Source organism: Lactuca virosa, chromosome 8 (assembly GCF_052849685.1).
Source record: "Lactuca virosa cultivar CGN04683 chromosome 8, Lactuca_virosa_CGN04683_v6, whole genome shotgun sequence".
Lineage (NCBI taxonomy): Eukaryota > Viridiplantae > Streptophyta > Magnoliopsida > Asterales > Asteraceae > Lactuca > Lactuca virosa.
The window spans coordinates 324,584,621-324,610,082 of NC_136433.1; the positions used below are offsets into that span (position 1 = coordinate 324,584,621).

Consider the following 25,462-nt stretch of genomic DNA (forward strand, 5'->3'; position numbering starts at 1 on the left):
ATACAAGTACTACATGTATTCCCCCCCGAAAATATGTAAAAGTGGGGCCGTAACACTCACCTTAAAGTGTTGTCGATTGGTTTTGAGAATTGAAGCGAGAAACCGAAACGTATTGTCGTGAACGCGAATCTTCGAGATTAAATTAATTGCCTAGGAAATATTAACATAAATTAATATGTTGAGGGTTGTTTGGTAACTTAACCAAAGCATAAGGTCCATTTACAAATTTAAATAAATTAATTGGGACCAAGTTTGTTAACTATTTTCAAGTGAGGGGTTAAAATGATTTATTTAAATTCTAAGGTTGAGTTTTGGATTTATTTTGCAAATAAATCACAAGGAGGGGTGTAATTTAAATAAATAAAATGAAAGTTTGGTATCTTTAGATCTGTTTTGAAAGACATTTTTGAATGGGGGGTATGTTTTGAACAATTTAAATGAAGTTTCAATTGCTTAGGATCATTTCTGTAAAGAAATTAGAAATTTGGTTAAAAGAATTGTTTTGGTAATGGAAGTTTGGGATTAGCTCTTCCGATTGACAAAAATTAATCGAAAATAATGGAGGGAGCTGATTTGTAATATTGATACAACTTGGGGGTTATTTTTAATTAAAACAAATGGAAGTTTGATATAAATCAGGAGGTTTGATACCTCCTGATGCTCCGTCGTAAAGAAGAAGAAACAAAAAAAATATAGACTGGTCCTGTGGTTTTCGAATTGATCGACGAACATCAAATAAAAATAAAGAAAAGGTGTGCAAACAAACTCACGGTGGAGGGAGAGTAATGGCAGCGATCAACAGCCTGCACTGATGGTGGATGATGACTTCGGTGATGATGGAGTGTGGCCGGCAGCCTCCTGCTGCCGGTTTTTCGTGGTTTTCCAGCGAAGACAAAGGCAGGGGGATGTGGAGGGATGATGGAGGAGTCCTTCTTCGAGTTACATCAGCAGGTGGTGAAGTTTTGAAGGTGGAATAAGGTGATTTGGGTGGTGGTTAAGGGTGGTGTATGGTGGTGATGTTGTACCCGTGAGAAGAAGAGATAGGGAGGAGAGTAAGCTGAGATTGTTTGTGTGGAAGGAAGGAGGCTCATGCATTCTTTTTATAGCCAAATGAGCTCACACACAAGCCTTGTTAGGCCATGCTTCCACCCATACATGTACTTCTTTAGGAAAACTTGCACTCAATATGGAGAGAGAGAGGGAGGGAGAAGGAAACCCACGTGGGCAAGAAGAGAGAAGGAAGTATTGGCTGGCTTCTAAACCATGTGGTTCCCACGCACCTCGGAAGAAGGCACTCCAGAATTTGAGGTTTGACTCCGAAACCTCTTGAACCCACTCCGGAATCTGAGAAGAGCTTCGGAATTCCTGGTTTGACTCCGGAATTCACCATTTGACTCCGGATTTTGGAACATTTCGGACCATTTCATCAGTTTAAGGTATTTTGACGTCAGGAATCCCACCAAACTCGTATTTTTCGTAACTTAGACCCCTTAAACCCCCATTTTAAGCCATATTTGATCATTTAAAATAATATTTAAGATTTCTAAAGATATTATTTTAAATCATAAGATGTGAATAAGATAAGGATAAGAGTGTTGACTTTGTTGATTAGACACTTTTCCCTACTTCCCCATGTACTTTAATATTCAACATGTATCCATGAAATTAACCAACAGATTCCCAAGTAAATATCACATCAAAATTTCCTACCCCTATATTTGGATGATTTCCTTCCAAAAAGCTCCACCACCTCTTGTCATTTTACCTCCTGTCCATTCCCATTTTCTCTCAAGAGTAACTTCAAGCTTCAAAAGGAGTTAAAGTCTTCAAGCTCACTCTGATCTTTGGTGAGTCTTTCGTAAATCCCTAGTGATTTAATACATTTCTCATGTTCATGTCATCCTATTTACACACAATAAAATATGTTAAACCCTTAGGATAAAATCACCTCCAAGGAAGTTCATCCTCTCATCCAAGAGTTTAGGCTGGAGATCTTCACCCCCATCACTCCAACCAACTCATCAACCAACTCAAGGTGAGCTTCATACCCCTATTTTTCGAGTTTTTATTGTTTTTTTGGGAGAGAATACAAGTCAAAGCCTTGTTTAAATCTTGATATATTTGTCTGTTATGCATGTATGCTAAAGTTATATGTGCTAAAGTTATGAAGACTCCATGAACTCGAAATCTTGAAGAAATCTCAAGAGTTTGAGCCATATTTCACTAAATATGTATAGAAACAAGAACTAGTATGTTCCAAAGTAGAAGTCACAAATTTCTATGACCAAAAACCATAAGGATTTACTTCAAAAATTGCTTAAACAAGTATTTTAGAAGAAATGGGTCATTTTCAACCATTCACCTAGTTTTGAACCACTTATGACACCTTTTGACAAATATGGTTCTCATTTGATAAATCATAAAAAGAAGGGCCATTTGTGCCAATATCGATAATATTGGGTCATTTTTGATAATTGTAATTCAAGGGGGATTATTTTCAATAAACGAAAACGATAGATCTAGTCATCGAGTACAACTATTATTATTTATTTAATAAATAATGGATCTCAACGATTTGCTCAAAATTCTGTTAGTATTCTAGTCAGACGAATCTTCACAGTACATATATATATATATATATATATATATATATATATATATATATATATATATATATATATATATATATATATATATATATAATAGTGTACGCTTAAAGTCCTGTAAGAGTTATAACCAGAGTCTCCGGGAGGGGGAGCGGGAATTTGTGTATAGATTGATCTATACGGGGTTGACACCCGGTCAGTCTAGGGTGACAAATGTCTTAATCGAATCTGGCACCTGAAGAACGTCTGGACAGGCACTCTGTCATATTAGTATGGTTACAACGACTCACTTAGAATATAACAGTATGATTTTAGAAATTTACTCAAGTTACACCTTTCGATTTTAGACAATTATTGTTTTGGATACTATAAACGAAGTTTTTATCACACCAGTCTTAGGGTTTTAAGACCACCATTTTATATATATGAAAATATAGGATTTTCTGGGGTAAACGATATTATATGATTTCGAAAACGATGAACTAAAACACACACTCAACTATACTCAACAAGAAAACAAAGCTTACAACTATATTATTTTAAGGAAACATGGGATTTTCTGGAACCTACTTATGGTTACGACTCAAAGGAACTACTCTCAAATACAGCTTGCCTTTATAAATTTTAGGACTTTCCAAAAATCATTCTTTTTAAAGACGAATAAAAAGTAATGACATGCATGCATATATCCACGATTTCCAAACAAGACTCCAAACGATTTTATAGAAAATGTCGGATTTTCTGAAGGTACAACAAGAACAATTCTAAATAAGGGTAAAACTATTTTTATACAAAAATGCTTATGAACTCACCAACTTTTTAGTTGATGCTTTTCAAAACGACTTGTATTCTCAGGGATCTAGTAAGTAGGTAAGCACCACGAACGAGGACTAGCGTCGCTGCATTATGCTACTTCTACTTTTGTTATTTCACGTTTAACTTTTGATCAGAACAAGTATTGTAAACAATGTAAGATTAGTATTAATGTATGATGTTTGGATTTGCTATGTTTCATTTATATTCAATTGTTATGATACTGCACAATGAAGTCATCCGCCTCCGGACGTTTCCGTCGTCTGTTCCGGGGGTGTGACAAATATATTTGGATATCAAACCCAATGGGTCGGCCTTGGTGCCTTCGACCCACAAGTACAGTGAGAAAAACTCACCTCTTAGTCTGAAAAATATTGTTGAACAGGACACAGCTCCGAATATCATCTCAACTGGTCACTTATTCATCAAATAATGATCAATCTCAAATACCATTCAAAATAGCCTTAGGTCAAACTTGGTCAAATTCAAAAAGTTTAAAAGTCAAACTTGGTCAACACAGCTGAGTACGATGGGCGTACTTAGCCTGTACACGGGGCGTACTCACACATTGACTAAAAACGCGAAGCTGACCTACGCTCAGTGTACCATTCTGTACGCCTAGCATACGCTGCCTTCACTTAATCCTTATATTAAGAGCTTATTTCCTTAAGCTCTTTCGTCTAATTCTCAGATCTAGCCCTAAACTAATGTCCTTAACCTTAAAGTTTCCAACTTTATGGTATTGCATGGCTAGCAAGTGCCCAAAAGCTAAAACCCTAACTTCTTATCCCATTATGACATCTCAATACTTGCATGGAGGGAAAATAAGATCTAAGATCACATTTTTATCACTCAAACCACCCTAAGACGTCCAAAAGGACAACTCATTTGGTCTAGGGTAGTTCATACCCAAATGGACCAAGACTATGGGCTAATAAGCATAACTTCTAAAATTAACAAAATCTAGAGATATGATCATCAAGTTCAGAACTTTATACCTCAAAATGAAGTTTGGAGGTGAGGTGTTTCTGGATCTAAGTGGTCTTGATCTTCCAAGGTGGTTCTTCAATCTTCTCTTAGCTTCAAAGTCACCAAAACACACACTTTCAAGATCAAAATTAACACACAAGAGATTAGGGTTTGCTATGGACGAAATGAGGGCTGGAGGCTGATAAGGGAATAAGCCATGGAGAGTTAATGATGTTTATATAGGGTCCAAACCCTAAATATTAGGGTTTGAGGTGTTGGCACGTAAGCCCTGCGTATGATATGTACGCCCAGCGTACGCAGGCTCTGCTTAAATATTACAAAAATGCCACTATGGGACAATTTGCAACAATTCTCACACATAAGGGCTAAAATCTAATTAATTCTCATACTTAGGGTTAAAAATGGAAATACCTCAACATCGAGATGTTATAGTCGTAATTTTGAAATAAATCGGCGAATGGTGAAGATAGTTGAGGAAAAAGATGTTTCCCATGTTGACTACATGTCCCAAATGCTAGATCAGAAACTTCAACCTTTGCTTTCGCAGTTTGGTGTTATGAATAGAGGTTCTACTTCACAACAAGGGGGGATAACGTTTATATTATCAATCCTTATTTTGTTTCAAAAATGGTCAAGAAACCTACTGCCAACAAGAATGATTTTGGTTTTCAAAACTTGAAGAAGAGATTGGAAGGTATTTTTCCATCTAAACCTTTAGGGCCAAGTTCGGATTTTACAATCTTTACTCCACCAGAATTACATCCTATTGATGAAGAATGATGAGGAGGTTAAAATATTAAAACAATTGCAAATTGAATTGGATCAAAAAGAAGTAAAGAATAGAGAGAAAGAAGTTGTGGAGTTGGCTCGCAATGCTTTGTGGCCAAAATGGACTGTAGAGCGCATGATGGAAGAACCTATCATGAATGTTCAACTTTGGCTTAATCCGAGATCATCTTTTGTTATTGACAACAAGGTAGATTACCATTTGGACTTCCCAATGACAACCAAAGCCTTTTTGTTCAGAAGCTTTCAAAACACTTTTGGTGTTGCTATAAACAATAGTCCTATGAATAGAAAGCTTTTTGAGTTCTATGCATCACAGTCTAGACCTTAATACAAGGTTTGGAATTTGAAGAAAATATTTGTTGTTTACGAATGCGAAGCTGAGATTGTGAATGATGAATTTGTGAATCATAAGTTCAAAGTGATAAGGGGAAGTGATAATGAGGAATGTTTGTTCTCTCCTGCTGATCTACCACAAATGAATCCATACGATTGGTTTGTTTCGTATTCAATTCTTTTCAAGGAGAAATCAAAGTATGTGAATCAGCTTTTGCATTTGAAGAAGATGATAAGATTGTATTTTATGGAGTTGTGTAAGATGGATGTGGAGATGGGAGAATTTGTGAAGAAAAAGATTTTTGTTGGACCTTACGATTAGCCAAGTGGAATTGAAGGGATGGGGGACTGGCAAATTCAGCAATTACCATAGGGCATTATTTACAAGGCCATGGTTAATAAAGTAATGAAAAAAATGTATGATGTACCTTCAAGATAGACATTGCCTCAAGACCTCGACACTCAATGGCATTCTTGCAAAAGCTGAGCTTTGCAAGATTAATCCGAAAAGCAAGATCAAGCAGGTGTCTGAGATGCTAAGGTGGTGGATAATTGTGTGTATGGTGATTCTGCATTTTTGCTCCGCAAGTGTTTGACGAAATCAAGTGAAGACTTGTTTTGCTACTCAACACAAACAAGAAGATTGTTAAGTCTTGTAATATGTATTGTGTTTCGAGTGTTAGTTCAAAAGGTTTCATAATGTTGTATCTAAAGTCTTCAGTTTGATTTTACGAATGTATTATTGATCTCGTAGTTTGTGTTGTACTCTAGGCTTCACAGTGATGTTTACTTTGTTGTATTGAGAGTCTGTCTTAGCTTAGGTGTCTTGACCTGATTAGTCATTTCCTAACCGACTCCCTGGGTGTGAATCTGTATAAAAGGGATATTAGTTAGATAGAGAGTACTTCTTTTGCTCCGTACTTACATTCATCTTTGTAATTGAGTCTTCCGTACTCTAATCAAAACCATATCTTATTTAAACTTTGGTGTTCAATCTTCTCTGTGTTCGAATCATGATTTCCCTATTTTAAAATATATTCAGTCCTACAAATTACCATATTATCTTGATATTTAAAAATATAACAATTTTAAACATCATAATAAAATAAGCATCTATTATTCATAAAATTCGACATCTACCCACAGTTTGCAAATGAATAAAATTAAGGGAGAATTTCATATAAAAACAATTCTCGTTTTAATGTTTATCATTAATTATTTATTCGGACAAGTTTTTAGTTCCATTAATTAAAATATCAACTATGTTTTGTAAGGTAACTTAATCATAATTGATAATTTTATTTTGCTATTAATTAGTTATTGTTAAATAATTTAAAAACCTCTTAGAAAATTATAAAAGAATAAAGTCCAAATAAAAAATTATATTTTCTTTACACTTATCTTAAACTAATAAACTAATTTAGAATCGTTAATGTAATTCAAAAAATATAAGATAAGTAAGTTCATTTATTAAAATTATATTTGACATACTAACTAAAAAACTAGTTGCTAAGTGAACAAGCAGTTGTTAGCTAAAAAACTAAAAATAAAAAATAATATTTGATAGAAAAAAATAACCTTGAACTAACTAAAAAAATACAAAATGATAGACATTTAAGAGGGAATAAAAACTCTATAAAAACTAGTATAAATAATTTTCTAAAAAACTAACTTATAAGCTAATTTTTTAGCTTGTCAAAAATAACAACATAAAAAATATTTAAAAAATATAAATATGGCGCACCGCTAAAAAGAAAGTAAAATCATGTTCGCAATTTCATTTTAGTATAAAAAAATACATTACATGGGATCTCATTCTGCAAATGTTGGTTAGAATTAGACGAGCCACAACCCTTCAAATCAAAAGCTTTCCTAATATACGCTCTTGCTGCTCAACTGTCGTCATTTTTTATATATTCAAACCCACGTGATTATATAAAAAAACTACAGGATGTAACCAAGCTTCATAATGTGGGTGTGTTTGCTTTTATAGGGATTTGGAATTAAAATCCATTACAACCCCTTGTTTTGGTTAAATAAAAGATCGAATTTCAATTCCTTTGATCCTTCGCAAAAACCCATCTCATGATGAAATGCTCCTTCCCTCCCCCACCGGCCACCACTCTTCATCAACCAACACCTGGCAGAGCCACCGCTACTGCCACCTGGCACCTTGCCATTCTCATCTTTGCCTTCATGGCCATATTCATCCACAGTTGCCACAACATCACCCTACTCTCGCTATCACCTGTCTTGTAAACAATTAACTTTTAACTTATGCATTATTTTTAATAATTCTTTAAAACATTAGTTGATTTTTAAAAATTAAAGAATGACAGCTTTGTAATTTTGCTAACAGATAATTGATCTGAATTCCATTCACATTCTTTTTAAATGATTCCAAACGCATATGCCTCAGAAGGACACAAACTTAGACCTTGAGACTTAAACATCCAGCCAACCTTCTTCATAACGACCACAAATACCATTTTTTTTTTAAATATATTTTTTATTGGATACAAAGTTGACAAGACACAACAACCACAAATGAGTAAACTAGATAAGCGCAGCAACATGACCGAAGAGACGAGACGAGACGACAGCTGGACGACCTTCTCAAACGACTCACTGGAACAGTAGATAAATGCGGATTAATAAAAAGACAACTATACCCTTCAACAACTTTGCTAAAACCACCAAACGGAGATGACTACTGACTGGAGTAAAAAAGAGCTGCTAATAGCTTTTTTGACTTTTACATTTAGAAAACAGTATTATAGAATATAGAATTAGAAAACAAGCACACTTTTGAAGCAACATAATTTTGATGAAAATGAAAGTAAACAGACCTGATCGTTTTCTTCTGCTTCTTCTGAAGGGGAGTTCCCGGATTCTGATGGTTTTTCAGCACCACAGTTTTGTCTGTTGCATTTTGTTCTGAATGGGTAGTTTATGTTGTTACATTTATCACACTTCCAGCTCCCATCAGGCATATCTCCTTCTGAAAACAAACACATTATCATGTATGATTTATGATTTATGAATATCAAAGCTATGATTTCCAAAAACAAAATTTAACTTACTGGAGTTCTTGCCTGACTTTGAAGCCTACAAACAAATTCAAACAAAAAATTTGTTTTATTGTAACATTCAGTCATTATTGGTGTAAGAAATACAGAAGATGAAACTAGGTGTAACGAAATAATTAAATACCTGAGATCCTGGCTTAGGTGTATTGCATTTTCTCATGTTACAAACTGTCCTAAATGAGAAATTCACATTTCCACAATTAGGGCATACCCAATCATTGTCGCTTTTCCCATCTAAAATTATAAAATAATAATAATAAACATCAGCCATCTGTTCATCCAAAAATAAAACCAACATACAAAATGTTTTCAATACCTTTCTTTGCTTTCTCTTCTGGATAAAACCCAGGTCGTGGACCCTATCAATTTTCAAGGGTCAAAACAGTCAATTCATTATAAATTTACAACAAAAAGATGTTAATACTTATACAACCATACCATTGCAGCAGTGTGGCCCAAAGGCAAGTATCGGTCCATCATTGGAGGTACTCCATACATACCACCTGCAAAAAATATAAATATAAAATTCAAAAATATTTAAAACAATTATAAAATGAGAGAAAAGAAAAAAAAAGTTATTACTACCTATCATTGAGCCACCAGAGTAGGGGGGTGGGAGGGGTCGATAGGGGCTACCTCCAGAAAGGCGAGTTCCATAATTATAATGATAAGCAGAGGGAAGATGAACATCATAAGGAGGCATAGAGAGAGAGGAGCCATAAGGTTGTACACCAATATACATTGATGAAGGTGCACCAGAACCAACGTAAGGACCAGCAGTAGCAGATGAATACCCTTGTGGGGTCTGCATTGCCTTTCCAGCAGATTTCTACAACACAGTAAAACTATTAGTTGCAAATTACATAAAGAGGGGACTAAAATGAAACAAATAGGGGCTAAATGGTTTAAATATAAAAAAAATGTGGAACTTACAGAATTATGATCGGCTGGTCTAGGTTGTGTACAATTGCGCATATTGCATGTTGTCCTGAAAGAGAAATTCACATTTCCACAGCTAGGGCAAGTCCAATCATCTTCTCTACGACCCCCTGTTTATTAAAATAACTGGTTATCGTTATTATACGAAGAAACTTTACAATTATCAAAAACATGTACTTTTAAGTCATCAAACCCTATTTCCTATAACTATATACTTCATTCATATTATCGCATATCAATAGTAGCAATTTAAACAACGAAAATTTTGCATTGTGATTTGGTTTAGATCTAAAATTGTTTACTATTACTGCTCATATAATTGGAATAACAAACCTAACGCATTCACAAACGTCCAGAAAGGACTACAATTCAGGAGAAAATAGTTCACAGGATAAACCCTTCAATATTCAACCACCGACAAAGAAGCCAAATAAACCAGAAAAAAATAAACGAAAAGAAAGAGGAATAAGTGAACACATTATCAATAAAGGCATACCATCAGTTCTGGCACGTTTGGCCGCAGAGGAGTTTCTGTTATCAACCTACAAACAAATTACCAAAGACAAATCATGCCACTGAGAAAAACATGAAATTGGAATAACAAACCTAAAGTCTCTTCTTCAATCTACGATAAAAGGAAAAGAAATAGAAAAGGATAAATCAAGTTCAAAATACAGATCTACTAATAAAAGTAGTGAGTAATGAGAGGCTTCGGAGGAAGATTTTACCTGAGACATGACGGTGGCGATCGGAAAAAATCGTTGAATTCGCCGTGTGAAGAACAGACGTCGGATAGAGAAGACGAGGGAAAGCGTTCTAAAAGAAAGAATAAAGGGTTGATATCAGTTGCAAAGCCCAATAAACTTAAGGCCCGACAAAAGCGGCCCAGTAAACAAAGATGTGTCGAGGCAATGATCACGAATTTTTATTTTCAAAAATTAACGTGAATTTTGTTGCATTTGTTTTAATATACATCTTTCATCCTTACGATTTTAATCCGCATAATATTTGAAATGACCATAATACCTTTAAATATTTATTTTTCAATTAATCTAATAATATTTATTATTATTTATAACTTTAAAATAAAATAACACGCATTTCTCTCTTTCTCTATTTCTCTTGGGTAAGCTAGAAAATCTCTCTCTCTCTCTCTCTCTCTCTCTCTCTCATAAGGCTTCGACGAGCTCTTCTTTCCCACCACCAACATCATCTTCTTCCATGTCGACATCAATCTATGTCACCACCATCTTTCCAGCTAGGTTTCCCCTTTCATTTCTGAAATCTCAAATGGGTTTGAAAATCAAGAACGATACGCCCCTTTCTTCTTCGATTCAAATTTCAAGTGATTTGATTCGATTTTTGAAAAGCCCCTTCTTCGATTTTAGATGAGTTAATTTTGATTTCTGAAAAGAAATGGTCCCTTAGGCGTCGATTTGGTGGTGGTGGACATGATTATCATTTGATTTTTTCAAGTTCTTTCTTCTCCTACAACCTGTGGGCTCCAAACGATCCGTCAACCTAGACTCATCCGCATCACTCCAGGAAAAATCATGGGGAACACTAATCTTCTTGAACAAAAGAGCAATCAGGCGAGAAACGAAGGAACTCTGATTAGGAAGATCATCGGGGAACTATAAGAATAGATGCGATGGCCATTTAGGAGGTAACTGACCCGCAGCTTGTCGACCTCGTCTCGACATATCTGTAGAAAAATAGACAAAAGGCAATTAGGGATAAGTTAGATTAGATGAATGTTGCAAAAGGTGTTGAAAGGGACCAACCGCGCAAGGGTGCGCACTGCATGCCAGTGCACGCGACGCACAAGCCTCTGCGCAACGTGCTGCAAGAACACGAAGAACAACAGATATGGAAATCTGCTGTTTCGTCCAAATTTCAATAAAATAACCACACAGGGATGTTCGACTAAGCTGCTAGAATACAAGCAAGTAGTTTATTTCTTCTAAAACACTACCACTTGAGATATTTAGTTGAAATTTTAGAAAAAAATTCGAAATCTAAAAACTAAAAATATGGACCAGTGGATAAAATAAACTCGAAATTGAGTATTAAGGTAGTAAAATTGGTAGTATAACAAGTCCAAAAGGTATCCCATTACAAGAAATTCGACCAAAATTCACCCAATGCAAAAATTGCTAAAAAGCCTTGAAACCCGAATTTAAGCGATATACAAAGTTAGGATTAGTCTAGATAGTACCTGGAAGTAAAGGAATCAAAGGAAATACTAGAAATTGAAGTATGGGATCGAGCGTATGGCGTGCTGGTCATGCAAGTAGGGACTAGTCGAGACAGAAAAGGGGGGAGGGGGCAAATGAATGTTTGAAGATGATACCATGTCACACCCCCAAACCGAGATGGCGGAAACATTCGGGGGCGGAGGACGTCATGTACAGTATCATAACAATGCACAATAGTAAAACAAGCAACAACATCCATTGCATTAATAGAATAGTTAATACATGTGTGTTCTGTGTATAGTTGTAAGACACCAAAAATATATCAAAATAAAAGGCGAGTCTTGAACATGCTTCGTCTTCTCAAAACCTGATCCAGTGTACCTGTCTACTGGTTCCCTGAGAATACAAGTTATTTTGAAAGAGAGTATCAACATTTAAGTTGGTGAGTTCATAAGTAATTTAGTATCAAATGTTTGTAGTTGTTTCATGAAAATGTTTGTGTTTGTCTAGTGAAATGTTTGTATACTTCCCAGAAAATCCTATATTTTATTCTAACAATGAAATGTAGCCTTCTACCCAAGACCCGACTGTTTTGTAAGTTTGTTCTTTTGTAATAGTGTAAAATGTATGTTTGTACTTGAAAATAGTATAAAATGTATGTTTTCCATATTTGTAAACCATCTTTACTAGAAAAATAGCATGCATTTCTCATGAGAGAAAAATCACTGAATGAATGTAATGGAAATGAAGGTTTACAGTATTATTGTATGAAATATACTACTGATGCATTAACTACCTTCTAACCAAACTGGTTAAATTAAGGTTAATATGTGATAAAGTTATAACCATTCTTGATTGACTAGTGTGAAACACGACATTCTTCAAGCGTCGAAAAAGTTATGACATTTGTCACCCGTAGACCTGCAGGTCCCACTGTAGCTAACAGCAAGGTGTGGGATGGTCAATCCCGTATAGATCTATACACAAACTCATGTTCTCCCTCCAGAAGACTTTGGTTATAAAATGTAACATAGCAAGTATATTGCTATGTCATTAAATAGCATCTCACATTTTAGTTATCTTGTTCTTGTAAATGAATAGTATACTTTGCATGAATAGTAATAGTATGTATGTATTGACTCATGTATTGTTCCCTGTTCTAGAAAATAGTATGTATTGATCCTCTAAACTATATCTATTATAGTTTACTAGTATGTTTGTTTGAACTGTAATTGATTTGTATAAAAGACTCAATTGCCCAATGTTTGCAACTGAGTTAGGTATGTACTTTTAAAAATGAAGTTTAATATTCATGTATATATTTAGCAAGTATAACTATGATTTAGCCGACAGTCGGACTAGTGATCCTACCCTAAGCCCACAACCAAACAAGGAACAGGATTCTAGGTATTTAGCAATAGTCCTAAGTCCGTTGAAGCATACTTATACATAAATATATAAATGAATACGATTTTGATAATGAACAGCAATCTAAAATAGTTTAAAAGAGTTTTTGAAATGATTTTAACAACCTATAAGCATAAGAAATCCTTTGTTTGTTTGTTTGTTTTCACATGTAAATGTTAACACAATTCTATTGTGTTCTACTTGTATTCCCCCCCCCCCCCCTTAACACATTGAAAAAGGTAAATTGCAGGGGTATTAACTCACCTTGTGTGAGTGATTCGTTTGTAAGTTCGATATTGGATGTTTGATTCCACTAGTTAGCTCCCGGGATAAAACAAGTCCTAAAATGCATATCACTTAGTATATAGGCATACAATAAGTGAATATAACCTCAAAGGTGTAAGGAAAACAACCTATGATGTAAGGAACACTTACAAAAGAAGTGTGAGAACCGGAATCAAGTGGTTGCTTGGTGTTTACTGTTGGATTAATGTCTAAGTCCATAACTATTTTTGGTATGTACTTGACCCGATGGTGCATGGTCCTTTTGGGTTGCCTTCACCAAAGCAACTTGATAGGATGAATTATGGAGAGAGGAGATTAATTATGATTTATTAATATTTTATGAGAATAATATATTAAAGGAGAAATCATATTGTTTAATTAATATTAGTCAATAATTAATTAAGAATTAATTTTGTGGCTAAAAGAGATTAATTAAACTTAGGGGACTAGAACCATCAATTGTGTGATAGTTGAATATTGGGCTAATGGACTTCTTATTAGAGGGGTGGACGAATTCTATGGGGAAACCCATTAGAAATCGTCCAAGGCCTCTAAAGGAGGAGTCCATGGGTTGCTTAGGGCCTAAGCAGTCAAATTAGGGTTTCCTTGTTAGATAACCCTAATAGCCTCACTATTTAAGCACCCCTAGGGCACCAAAAACGTGGCTATCTTATTCCTTAGGGTTTCTAGACGTTTTTGAGTGCATCTCCTCTTCTCCTTCTTCATCCTCTTGCTCTTGGTGTTTGTGAGCCATTAGAGGAGTGACATTTGTGACTCTAAGCTTTTCAGAAGCCAATTACAACAAGGAATAGATTGTTATTGCTACATAACAATCAAGGTAAGATCTAAAACCTATTCTTATGTTTATATTGATTATCACATGCTAGATCTAGGGTTTATGGCTTTGGATGATTATTGCATGTTCATTAGACAAACTAGATCCAAAGCTTTAGGGTTTGCATGTACACCATATGAATGTTGTAGTGCTCATAACCCATCAGTGGTATCAGAGTCTAGGGCTGTTTGTTAATGAATTTGATGCTTATTTGATCGAATATTGCCTGAAAATCGAATTTTTGAGGTTCTGACTGCTTGACTCGCCGAGTCACCTGGTGAACTCGCCGAGTTGGCTGTACTCGACGAGTCCAGGCCTGGACTCGACGAGTCAAAGGGTCTGGCAGCGTTTTTTCGCGATTTTCTTGCTGTTTTGGCTTGGGATACTTACCATAAACGTTTTTAATTAGTAAAATCCGATTTTTATTGATTTTGGGTGAATCTCCTTGCCAAAATAGTAGATAATTACCAATTAATCAAATATTTGTTTCCTTATAAGATAATGTTTAATTATTTTAGTTATTTGGTGAATTATCTTGCAAGTAATTAGACTACGTCAAAAATAGATAACCAAATTAATTGTTAATTGTCTTATTTGTATTGTTGATCTAGAATGTTCTTGATAAAGTTTGGAAAAGTTTCAACTTTTCACCCTTTAGGTTTTATAGTTTAAATTTGAACCTTAAAAGTTTTAGTTTAGAAATTTAAATAGTTAAACCCTAATGTTTTGAAATGTTTCAAAACTTGCCCTCAAGTTTTGGAATTTAAATTTTAGATTAAAAGTTTAATTTTTGAAATTTTAAATTCTAAAACCCTAGTTTTGAAAAAGTTCAAATTACACCCTTATGGTTTTATTAAGATAATTAAAGGTATAATTAAAAGAAAGTTAATAAATCCATTTTGATATGGTTTATATTTAATTTAAATTAAAAAGTGTAATTTATAAAATTAAACCACCTAGTATTTTAAAAGTGTAAAATACACCCTATACTATATATAACATTAAAAGTCTAATATTATATATGTATAACTTAAATTGCTAGTCTTACCGTTAGTAGGCCTCATTCACGAAGTTGGTCTAAAAGGGGTGTTTAAGGAAATTGCCTATAAAATGGCGATTGAATGGGTATCCACTCTTACCCACCGCACTCTTGACTAGTGGAAGGTCGTTAGCCGAACGGGTAGGATAGGGCAAACCCCCTCTCCTCATTAAAAGTATAATGAATAAAGTAACTAAATGTTTTTACTAAATTCCCAAATCTTAGTTACTTTAGGAAAAAGTGAAATCGATGCAATTCCATGGAATTACACTTTGTACCCTTGTCGAGACAATTAGTGGAGCGTGTGTGGTTAACCGGCACACTAAGTTGGGTTTGGCATTGGTAGCGAAGGATGACTCGATGTTTGTCATAGATCGATGGAGCGTGTGTGGTTAACCGGCACGTCGATTAGGTGATTGTAACATTGAGGGCACCACGTACATTCGCATGGTCCTTATTTGTGATCCTCGGCATCCCAGTCACAAATGAAGGGCATAATCGAGATTAAACATGAGATTGAAAAGTTCAATGAATCTCACCAGATCTAGGAGTTTCAATTCATTTAAAACTTAACCTTCTTTTTGTTTTTCATGGTGGAAATTGGTAAATCGTCATTTACCTACCTTCAAATGTTCTGCGAGTTGGATTACGGCATCCCTCTTCCAATTTGTAGGATATTGTGTTGGGTCCTAGCCTTAATATCTCATTTGGGTGTTTTATTAAGGACTCAATCGACTAAACTTAAATTTTCTCCCATTTCATAGATGTCAAAGTCTGGCAACTATGGTCTTCCTAAATCCGTTGGAAAAAGTTTTTCACGTGAAGATGATGTTCCACGATTGTATTGTGGAAATGGAAATCATGCTTCATTTCCTCCACCTCCTCCAATAATTCTCCCTGACCCACGTGTTCGAAGACTTGAAAAGTTCAAGGTCACTCAAGCCCTATTGGCAATAAGGCACAAAGATGGAAAGACTATGTGTGCACACGTCTTAAATATGAAGTCACACATGGACAAGTTAAGGATGTTGGGTGTCGATGTCTCAAGGAAGTTGGTTGTTGACTTGGTTCTTCAGTCACTTCCCAAATCATATGGTAAGTTCGTTAGAGAGTACTATATGATGAACCATGACATGACTTATTTGCTTTTGATTTGGCACACTGGTCAGCAAATTTGTCTTGTAAATCAATATCCCAACCCTCTATGGGCAATGGTAACATTGGAAGTCCAGAAAAATTTTCTCTACGCAAGAGAAAAGCTGAGTCTGAGATAGTCCTGTGTACCATTCCATAAGAATCCATGTGTTTCTACTGCCAAAAGAAGGGGCATTGGTTACGAAACTGCCCTGACTACCTGAGAGATCGAAGAGATGGGAGAGTCAAGATGTATGATTCTACTTCAGGTAAAATCCACTATCTAACTCGATTAAGTTCCTGTTTGGAGATTCTTAATACATGATGTGATAAGATTACATTTCGATGTTTTTGAAGGATCAAAGAAAGAAAAGGAAGCTTAAAGGAAGGAGCGAGCTGAGTCTGATCGCGAAGAAATGGATTTCGATCGCATGATTCAAGGATCAGATATTAAAGCTACTACTTTAGAGTTAGGATAGATTGCTAAGTAATATTTACATAGTTTTCATTTGTAATCGCATCGTAAGGACAATATTTTTCCGCAATAAAATAAATTTTGATTTATCTTATTTATGTTTCCTTGCGATGGATTTTATGAAAATTGGTGTTTGAATGGTTCTATTATTAGCAATATTGTGAATGGATTTGATTCTTAGTTATGTATTTATGGTGGTGTCGCAATTTTCTAAGTAAGGAAATATTCCCTTCGCCCAAGTTTCAATTGGACAGAAGCCTGGAATCATATGATTTGAATCATGTGATGTATGGAAATCTTGGTACTTAGAAATTTTAAGGCCAATTCCTTGACAAAGAGTCAAGTGAAGGACTAGGAGATCGAGTTCACAATGTTGTGCACTGGTCAAGTCCACCATAAATAAAATGAGATTATTCGCCATGGTCTACTAAAAGTCTAGTAAATATGGTTATGCTTACAAGATTAAGTGTAATTCTGAATCATTGAAAAGTTTCAATGAATGGCAGAACGAATAAGAAGAATCAATTAGGCAGAAAGATAAAAATTTCTCCAATCTAAGAAGAAGGGAGAGTACTCTTGTATCATGTTTTATGATCGTCTTAAGAACCATATTACAATTCATCCTCTTAGGACACCTTAGTGCACTAGTATGGCTAAGAAGAGGAGTCAAGAATTGTCAAAATGGGTTAAGTCAATAAGATAAATCATACTTCGTTCCAAAATCAATTCTTAGAGTCATACTCCAAGATTATGAATTGAGTGACATAAACTTAAGTAGGAATGTTCTTACACTAGCACATTTTGGTAAGTTGTGATGTCTTGGATAAGACAAAGATCAACTAGTACCAAATTGTGTGTAGGTTTGTCTTGATAAAGACACACACTGACTCTTAAATATTTGTTTTGTCAAAAATGTTTCTTGATAAGAGAATCTTATATGTCAAGAGGTCAGTGGGAGTCTAAAGATCTTGAAAAGTTTCAAGAACAAATCAAGAAGTAAACCTATTAAACACTAGCACATGACTTGAGGATTGTAACCTATCGTGTTGACAAAATTTTATTTCTGTGCCAATCCAGTTGAGTGATTATGCATATGAGTTCTACGAGTTCTCAATTGAATGCATAAGGGCAAACACCTTGATCAATGAAAGTACATTGACTGGCATAGGTGAGCTGCTAAATAACTTGGAAGCAATGGTGGGACCCTTGATGGCAAGAAATTAAGAATGAACAAGTTATGTCCATAAGAGTTTGAATTTGTCACAAACATGATCTTACGATTATACTTATGTCAAATTTGCATGGATAGGAACACATGCACCATAAAATCTAAGTGTCATAAGGTTTCTCTCCTTCATGAAAATGATTGTGAAGAAACGCTTTCACTAAGAGAGATTTTAAGGAGATAGCGATTATGTAAATTGCATTCTCAAATTCGATTATGATTACGACATCCCTCTTCATAGTTCGAATTGTGAGATTTGGCAATTAGTCTGAACATTTGGGACTTAGTAATATAAGTTCTGAATTAGTTTAGACACACATGTGAGCTATCTAAGGAAAGGTGTGTGAATTTGAGAAGCTTAGATAAAGGCTTATCGAAGCACATCGTATTGGAAATATGAACTTTGAAAAGTCAATAAGTATTGACTTTTAAAAGTCCAACTGTTTTCTGAATACGTGTCAAAGCTAGTGGGAGCATAAATGTTATGCTGGTATTGATATAATCATCATGTTAGTGGGAGCATGATTATTATTGCAAGTTAGCAATATTAATTATAGAAAACAAAAGTTTCACTTTGCAAAGTTGCATAGGTTGAAAAGTTGTTTTGCTATAATTAAGGGAGAGAATATTATACTTCGTTTCAAATCTAAAGGTTTAGATCGAGAAATTTTAATCAAATTTAGTCAAAAAGATATATGAGTGTTATGTTGAAAGGATTCAACGTAAGAGAATTCTATATATGGAAATATTTGTTGCGTTCTCACACTCGATTATGATTACGGCATCCCTCTTCATAGTTCGAATCATAAGAACATGGTAAATAGAAATAGAAATATTATAGCAAAAGACTGGTAAAGTATCATGTCGTTGTAATATTCGACCGTTCTAAAAATTTTCCAGATGCCTAGGGCATTAAGAGGGAAAGAGGACTAGAATCGGATTTGACTGAATTAGTTAAACAACTGTCAAGGATAATCTAAGGTTCGCCAAGGATTGGTCGCTTGTGAACAATTGGAAGTATAGTAATGGAAGGACCATATTGACATTATTATTATTAATAATGAGTTGTCATATGGCAAATATGGAAATGTTTCCATATTGGGAGTTGGATGTTAAGAGTTTATGTGTAGAGTAGAAAAACCTTTATGCAAGAAGGATGTTAAAAGGAATGTACTTTGAATGTGAGACTTCATGTCTATGGAATTGTCTTGTAACAATCTCCAATAGAGCATTTTGTAATTTCATTGGCCGAGTCTTGGTGACTTTTGTGCCATGACATTATGAAATGACTGCTGCATAAAGTGTTAGAATCTAACATATTCTATAAGTGGCAAGAATTTGGTATTCTTACACTTGTGTAGGGATTGGGAATTGTAAATTGAGTGTGATTGAAAATGTTATTCAATTATACTATTTCACAGAGTAAGGACCATAAGTAAACATAGTGTGCATGCTAAGAGCATGGGACAATTGTCGTTATAATTCAAGTAAGAAGTTGATTAACCGAAACAACAAATAATGAGTAATCAATATGGTGATTAAATAAAAGTGTTTTATTTATACTCAAAAGTATGGAGCCATATAAGATTAGTATTATTCTTGTGTTTCAATTTGCATGTTTTGACTTCCTGAATAATAAGATTATTCGAACGTTCCACAGTCGCTCATACTTTGGGAGTAGGTATGAAAGAAGATTGTCATGAATTGGTGTGTAGATTGTCTAAAGCGTATTAGACATAGCAAAAGTTTGCTACAACGTTCATGAGTGCTTATGAATATGATTTGAGCATTGGATTAAACCCACACTCACTTGGATCGCTTCATGGATTTTTATCACGAGTGATTGGTTACACGATACTATCTTGTATTCTTGAAACCAAGATGTATGAGTTGTATCTTGCGAGTCGGTTACACATTGATAATATGTAAACGCACCAGTAACTTGGTGTTATAAAACATATTGTTGTGTGTGATTCGGTGAGTAAGTACAAGCGAGCATTGAGTCAAAGTTTATCCATTCCTTTTACCCAAAGTAGGGTAAAAGCGATATCTGTGGGCCCCTCGATGATTTAGTGATGACAAAGGAAAGTGCTCGGCGGGGCCAGGACTGATTTGATTTGTTCAATTAGTCAGTTGTCATAAATCAGAAATTGGAAAACGATACATAGACTGAGAGAATGATTTCAATCAATGTCTCATGTCTATACGATATCTAGAATGGAGGAATATATGATCCCTTATCTAAAGGACGCGTATCTGATATGATCAGAGTTGACAGCGGCTTTTGAAATCTACGATTGCGGATCAGGATCTGAAGTCATACGCAGAATAGTTATTAGACTTATCCAAGTGGGAGACTGTTGGATTAATGTCTAAGTCCATAACTATTTTTGGTATGTACTTGAACCGATGGTGCATGATCCTTTTGGGTTGCCTTCACCAAAGCAACTTGATAGGATGAATTATGGAGAGAGGAGATTAATTATGATTTATTAATATATTATGAGAATAATATATTAAAGGAGAAATCATATTGTTTAATTAATATTAGTCAATAATTAATTAAGAATTAATTTTGTGGCTAAAAGAGATTAATTAAACTTAGGGGACTAGAACTATCAATTGTGTGATAGTTGAATATTGGGCTAATGGACTTCTTATTAGAGGGGTGGACGAATTCTATGGGGAAACCCATTAGAAATCGTCCAAGGCCTCTAAAGGAGGAGTCCATGGGTTGCTTAGGGCCTAAGCAGTCAAATTAGGATTTTCCTTGTTAGATAACCCTAATAGCCTCACTATTTAAGCACCCCTAGGGCACCAAAAACGTGGCTATCTTATTCCTTAGGGTTTCTAGACGTTTTTGAGTGCCTCTCCTCTTCTCCTTCTTCATCCTCTTGCTCTTGGTGTTTGTGAGCCATCAGAGGAGTGACATTTGTGACTCTAAGCTTTTCAGAAGCCAATTACAACAAGGAATAGATTGTTATTGCTACATAACAATCAAGGTAAGATCTAAACCCTATTCTTATGTTTATATTGATTATCACATGCTAGATCTAGGGTTTATGGCTTTGGATGATTATTACATGTTCATTAGACAAACTAGATCCAAAGCTTTAGGGTTTGCATGTACACCATAGGAATGTTGTAGTGCTCATAACCCATCATTTACGACCAGCGTTCGGTGTTCACGGCCGCAAAGGGTTTTCGGCCCCTGAAGATTCAAGTGTTTTCGGCTGGAACTCAGTGTGTGTTCTTGGTGTTTCTTGGTGAAATGAAGGAGATGTAGGTGCTTACGGCCGTAAACTCAAGAATGAAGGGTAATTGATTGTGAAGATAAGAACAGTAGATGTTCTTAATAAGATCCGGAGGCGGATTGGATGATCTTCGGATGATAGATGAGAGAAAACTTGGGTTTTCGGTTGAAGATCTTGGGAGAAAAAGTCTTGAGTTTTCGGCCAGAAGTGAAGAAGTGAAGAAATTTCCGGTCAAACATATATATAAGGGAGGGTTTGCGGTCCGAAGAAGGTTTACGGCCCGAAGGAGTTCACGGCTGAGAACGAGGGGTGTTTACGGCTGTGAAGGCTCGTTTGCGGTCCGAGAGTTTACTGCCCAAGCGAGGGTTTGCGGCTCATGCGAAGGTCCTCGATCCTAAATGATTTCCCTCCTAAAACACACAACACCTAAGAATAATAGGTTTATACACCTATAAATTCATTATCCTAACTATATTAAGAGAATAAAAGAAATAAGTTTGACCTCTGTTTGATATGTTTGACTTTAGTTGACCAAGTTTGACTTTTACAAGATAGAATTTACGGGTTGTCACATCATACCCCTGTTAAAGGGAATTTCGTCCCGAAATTAAGACTAAGAAATACACATGGACTAAGGGAAAAGATCAGGATACTTATGTTTCATTTGATCCTCCCGCTCCCAAGTGAATTCAGGTCCCCGCTTTGCTTTCCAGCGGACCTTCACTATTGGAATACGACTTTGTTTCGTTTGCTTGACTTCCCTATCCATGATTTCTACTGATTCTTCCACGAAGTTGAGGCTCTCATTTATCTCGATTTCATCGAGTGGGAGAGTCTCATCAGATAGACACTTCTTTAAGTTCGAAACGTGGAAGGTAGGGTGTACGTTACTAAGTTCTTGAGGTAGTCGGAGTTTGTAAGCTACAGGGCCGATTCTAGCGAGAATCTCAAAAGGCCCAATGTACCTTGGATTTAGTTTGCCTCGCTTTCCGAAGCGTATCATGCCCTTCCAGGGTGAGACCTTCAAGAGAACGAAATCACCAACCTGAAATTCCAAGGGTTTCCGTCTTTTGTCAGCGTAGCTTTTTTGTCTGTCTCTAGAGGATTTCAGTCGTTCACGAATTTGAACAATCTTCTCTGTAGTTTCTCGGATGATTTTCGGACCAGTGAGAGTGCTGTCAGGAACTTGTCCTTTAGCTAGTTGCGTTTCACCCACCTCAGCCCAACACAGAGGGGATCTGTACTTCCGGCCATAGAGGGCTTCAAATGGAGCAACTTTGATACTAGAATGGTAGTTGTTGTTGTATGAAAACTCGACCAATGGCAAATGGATATCCTATGCTTTACCAAAGTCGATCACACAAGCTCTAAGCATGTCTTCCAACGTTTGTATCGTCCTTTCACTCTGTCCATCAGTTTGTGGGTTGTAGGCTGTACTCATGTCCAACCTAGTTCCCAGGGACTTTTGTAGCGACTGACAGAATCTTGAAGTGAATCTATTGTCTCTATCAGAGATGATAGATATGGGGACACCATGCAGTCGTACATCTCCCTAATGTATGTTCTTGTCAGTTTCTCCATATTGTCGGTTTCTTTGATTGGCAGGAAGTGTGCGGACTTAGTTAACCTGTCTACGATCACCCATATGGTATCGAGACCACCCATTGTCTTGGGCAACTTGGTTGTGAAGTCCTATTTTAATCCGCTCCCACTTCCACTCAGGTATCTCCGGTTGTTGTAGTAAACCTGAGGGCTTTTGGTATTCTACTTTAACTTTGGCGCAAGTTAGACACTTGCTTACAAAGGTAGCAATATCAATTTTCATGTTAGGCCACCAATATAACTTTTTGAGATCCAGATACATCTTATCTGAACCTGGATGAACGAAGTATCGAGTATTGTGTGCTTCGTTCATGAAAACATTTCTGAAACCACCGAGCTTCGGTGTCCAGATCCGGTCCATGAGGTATAAGACTCTGTCACCCTTAACTTCTAAGTTCTTATCCATCCCTCTTAGGGTTTCACCTGCCACATTTTCAGGTTTCAAGGCTTCCTGTTGAGCCTCCTTAATTTGTGTGGACAGATGTGAATGGATTGTCATAGTCAATGCCTTGACTCTACGACCTGAGTATTCTTTCCGACTTAGTGAAGGGTTTTGAGCATCTTAACACTCCTAAGGTGTACATGCAACCCTAGAAACCTTGGATTTATGTTTTACTATGATACATGCAAATTTGATTTCCAAGGTTTATATCCTATCTAGCAAACATGGGGAACTTTTAAACATAAAAGTTAGCAAGAAAACATACCTTGTAGTAGTTTGGATTCCTTGAAAACCTTGTGAGCCTAGCACCTCAAGTGTGATGCCTCAAATGTCTCACATAACACCAAATGCACTTGGAATAACTTAGAGAGAAATGTAGAACACTTAGAAATCGGCTAGCCCTCACTTTTATATCTTAGTGGCCGATTTTGGTGAAGAACATGAAGCTTATACAGTGTGTTACAATTAGGGTTACACCATGTAAACCCTAATTGTCATGACTTTTCATTTCCATGACCCATGGGTTTTATAAACACCATAGAGCATCCATGGAGCATCCTATGGGTTTTAGCCCAACTTGATAATCCATGAAGCATTAGCCCACTATATAAGTATGGATGATTTACACAATCAACCCATATATTTAATTAGTCTCCTTTTGATCACTTAATTAATTCCAAATTAATTATTGATCAATACTAATTAAATAATATTATTAATATATTAGAACCTATAATATATTAATAATCCTTAAGTGTTATTTCTCTCATTTTAGTCTATCCAAATGCATGATGCCATGCAACCCAAATGGACCATGCCAAACCGGGTCAAGTACATACTAGAAATAGTTATGGACTTAGACACCTTATCCAACAGTCTCCCACTTGGATGAGTCTAATTACTATAACTGCAAGTATGACTTCAGGAACCGATTAGCAATCGTAGCTCTTTCAAGGTCTCTCGGAACTGAGATGATGATGATACGCCATTTAAGATAAGTGATCATATAATCCTCTGTTCTAGATATCAGCCGGACAAATACATGGAATAATGTCTTACTTATTGTCCAACAGTTTGTTTCCCGATTTATGATTTGTTAGACAAAGAACTTAATCGAACACATCAATTTAGTTCTGACCGGGCCCGGTACATGGGTCAACAAAAAATCATCGAGGGGCCCAGATACCGCTTCTAATCCAAGAAGGAACAGATAAACATCGACTCATATGCTTGTTTTACTACTTGTTGAATCATACACAAAGGCACGTTTTATAACATCGAGTTACCAATGCGTTTTCGTACAATCAATGTATAACCAACTCATAGGCAACAAGTCATATCTCTAGGTTTGAAGACTTATATGATATTACCGTCTCACGATCACTCGAGACAAATTCCATGAAGTGATACCAGTGAGCGTGGGTTGAATCCAATACTCAGAACTTATGAGCACTCATGAAGTGTTGTAGCATCTCTTGCTATGTCTAACCACATAGCCCTCTACAAGCCAACCTCATGGCAATCTTAATTCATATATAGTTCCGACATATGACCGACTGTGGAGAATTTGAATAATATGATATACCATAACATAATTATTCTGGAAGTCAAAACATGCAAAATGAAATAGTAGTAAACGATTGACAAAAGATAGCAACACTTTACTCATAAATAACAACTTTTATTTATCATCGAATGTCAATTACACTTTACAAATTTCAAAGCTATCTAATTTTCAAAACTAATATCATCCTTTAGCCCTATGCGCCTTGCATGCTGAAGATGCTTAACCCTACCCAGTTCCTTCGTGAGGGGATCTGCTGGGTTCTCATCCGATGATACCCTCTTTGCCACGAGGAGTCCTTCTTCTATTCGATGTCTTATGAAATGGTATTTTCTGTCGATGTGTCCGGATCTTCCGTGATCCCTTGGTTCCTTGGCTAAGGAAACAACACTTTCACTATCGCAGAAAATCTCCATAGGCTCCTTTATAGCTGGTACAACTCC

At 35.8% G+C, this 25,462-nt stretch overlaps 1 protein-coding gene across 5 annotated transcripts; it reads right to left on the bottom strand.

Annotated features, from left to right (window-relative positions):
* Positions 1-7,248: 7,248 nt before the first annotated feature.
* LOC145134670 (ranBP2-type zinc finger protein At1g67325-like) lies at positions 7,249-10,373 on the bottom strand. Of its 5 annotated transcripts, none has more exons than XM_079069521.1 (10): positions 10,288-10,373; positions 10,056-10,184; positions 9,554-9,669; positions 9,206-9,449; positions 9,059-9,123; positions 8,937-8,979; positions 8,745-8,854; positions 8,615-8,639; positions 8,381-8,532; positions 7,249-7,783 (listed from the first exon to the last, which is right to left on the bottom strand). In XM_079069521.1, exons 3-10 carry the CDS (start codon positions 9,593-9,595, stop codon positions 7,661-7,663), a joined length of 804 nt encoding a protein of 267 aa, XP_078925647.1. In that variant the 5' UTR covers positions 9,596-9,669; positions 10,056-10,184; positions 10,288-10,373; the 3' UTR covers positions 7,249-7,660. The 5 variants fall into 5 exon arrangements, with proteins under 5 accessions (XP_078925647.1, XP_078925644.1, XP_078925645.1 ...); XM_079069518.1 differs by having other exon boundaries at positions 8,381-8,529; positions 10,056-10,101; positions 10,288-10,369; XM_079069519.1 differs by having other exon boundaries at positions 7,249-7,779; positions 10,056-10,101; positions 10,288-10,369.
* Between the last annotated feature and the right edge of the window lie 15,089 nt (positions 10,374-25,462).

Bases quoted from the DNA above. Each gene is read 5' to 3' on its own strand.
- LOC145134670 (XM_079069522.1), bottom strand. The intron at 8,980-9,058 runs GTATGGTTGTAT...GAAAATTGATAG, and splicing joins TGGGCCACACTGCTGCAATG to GGTCCACGACCTGGGTTTTA. The intron at 8,533-8,614 runs GTAAGTTAAATT...GTTTGTTTTCAG, and splicing joins AAAGTCAGGCAAGAACTCCA to AAGGAGATATGCCTGATGGG.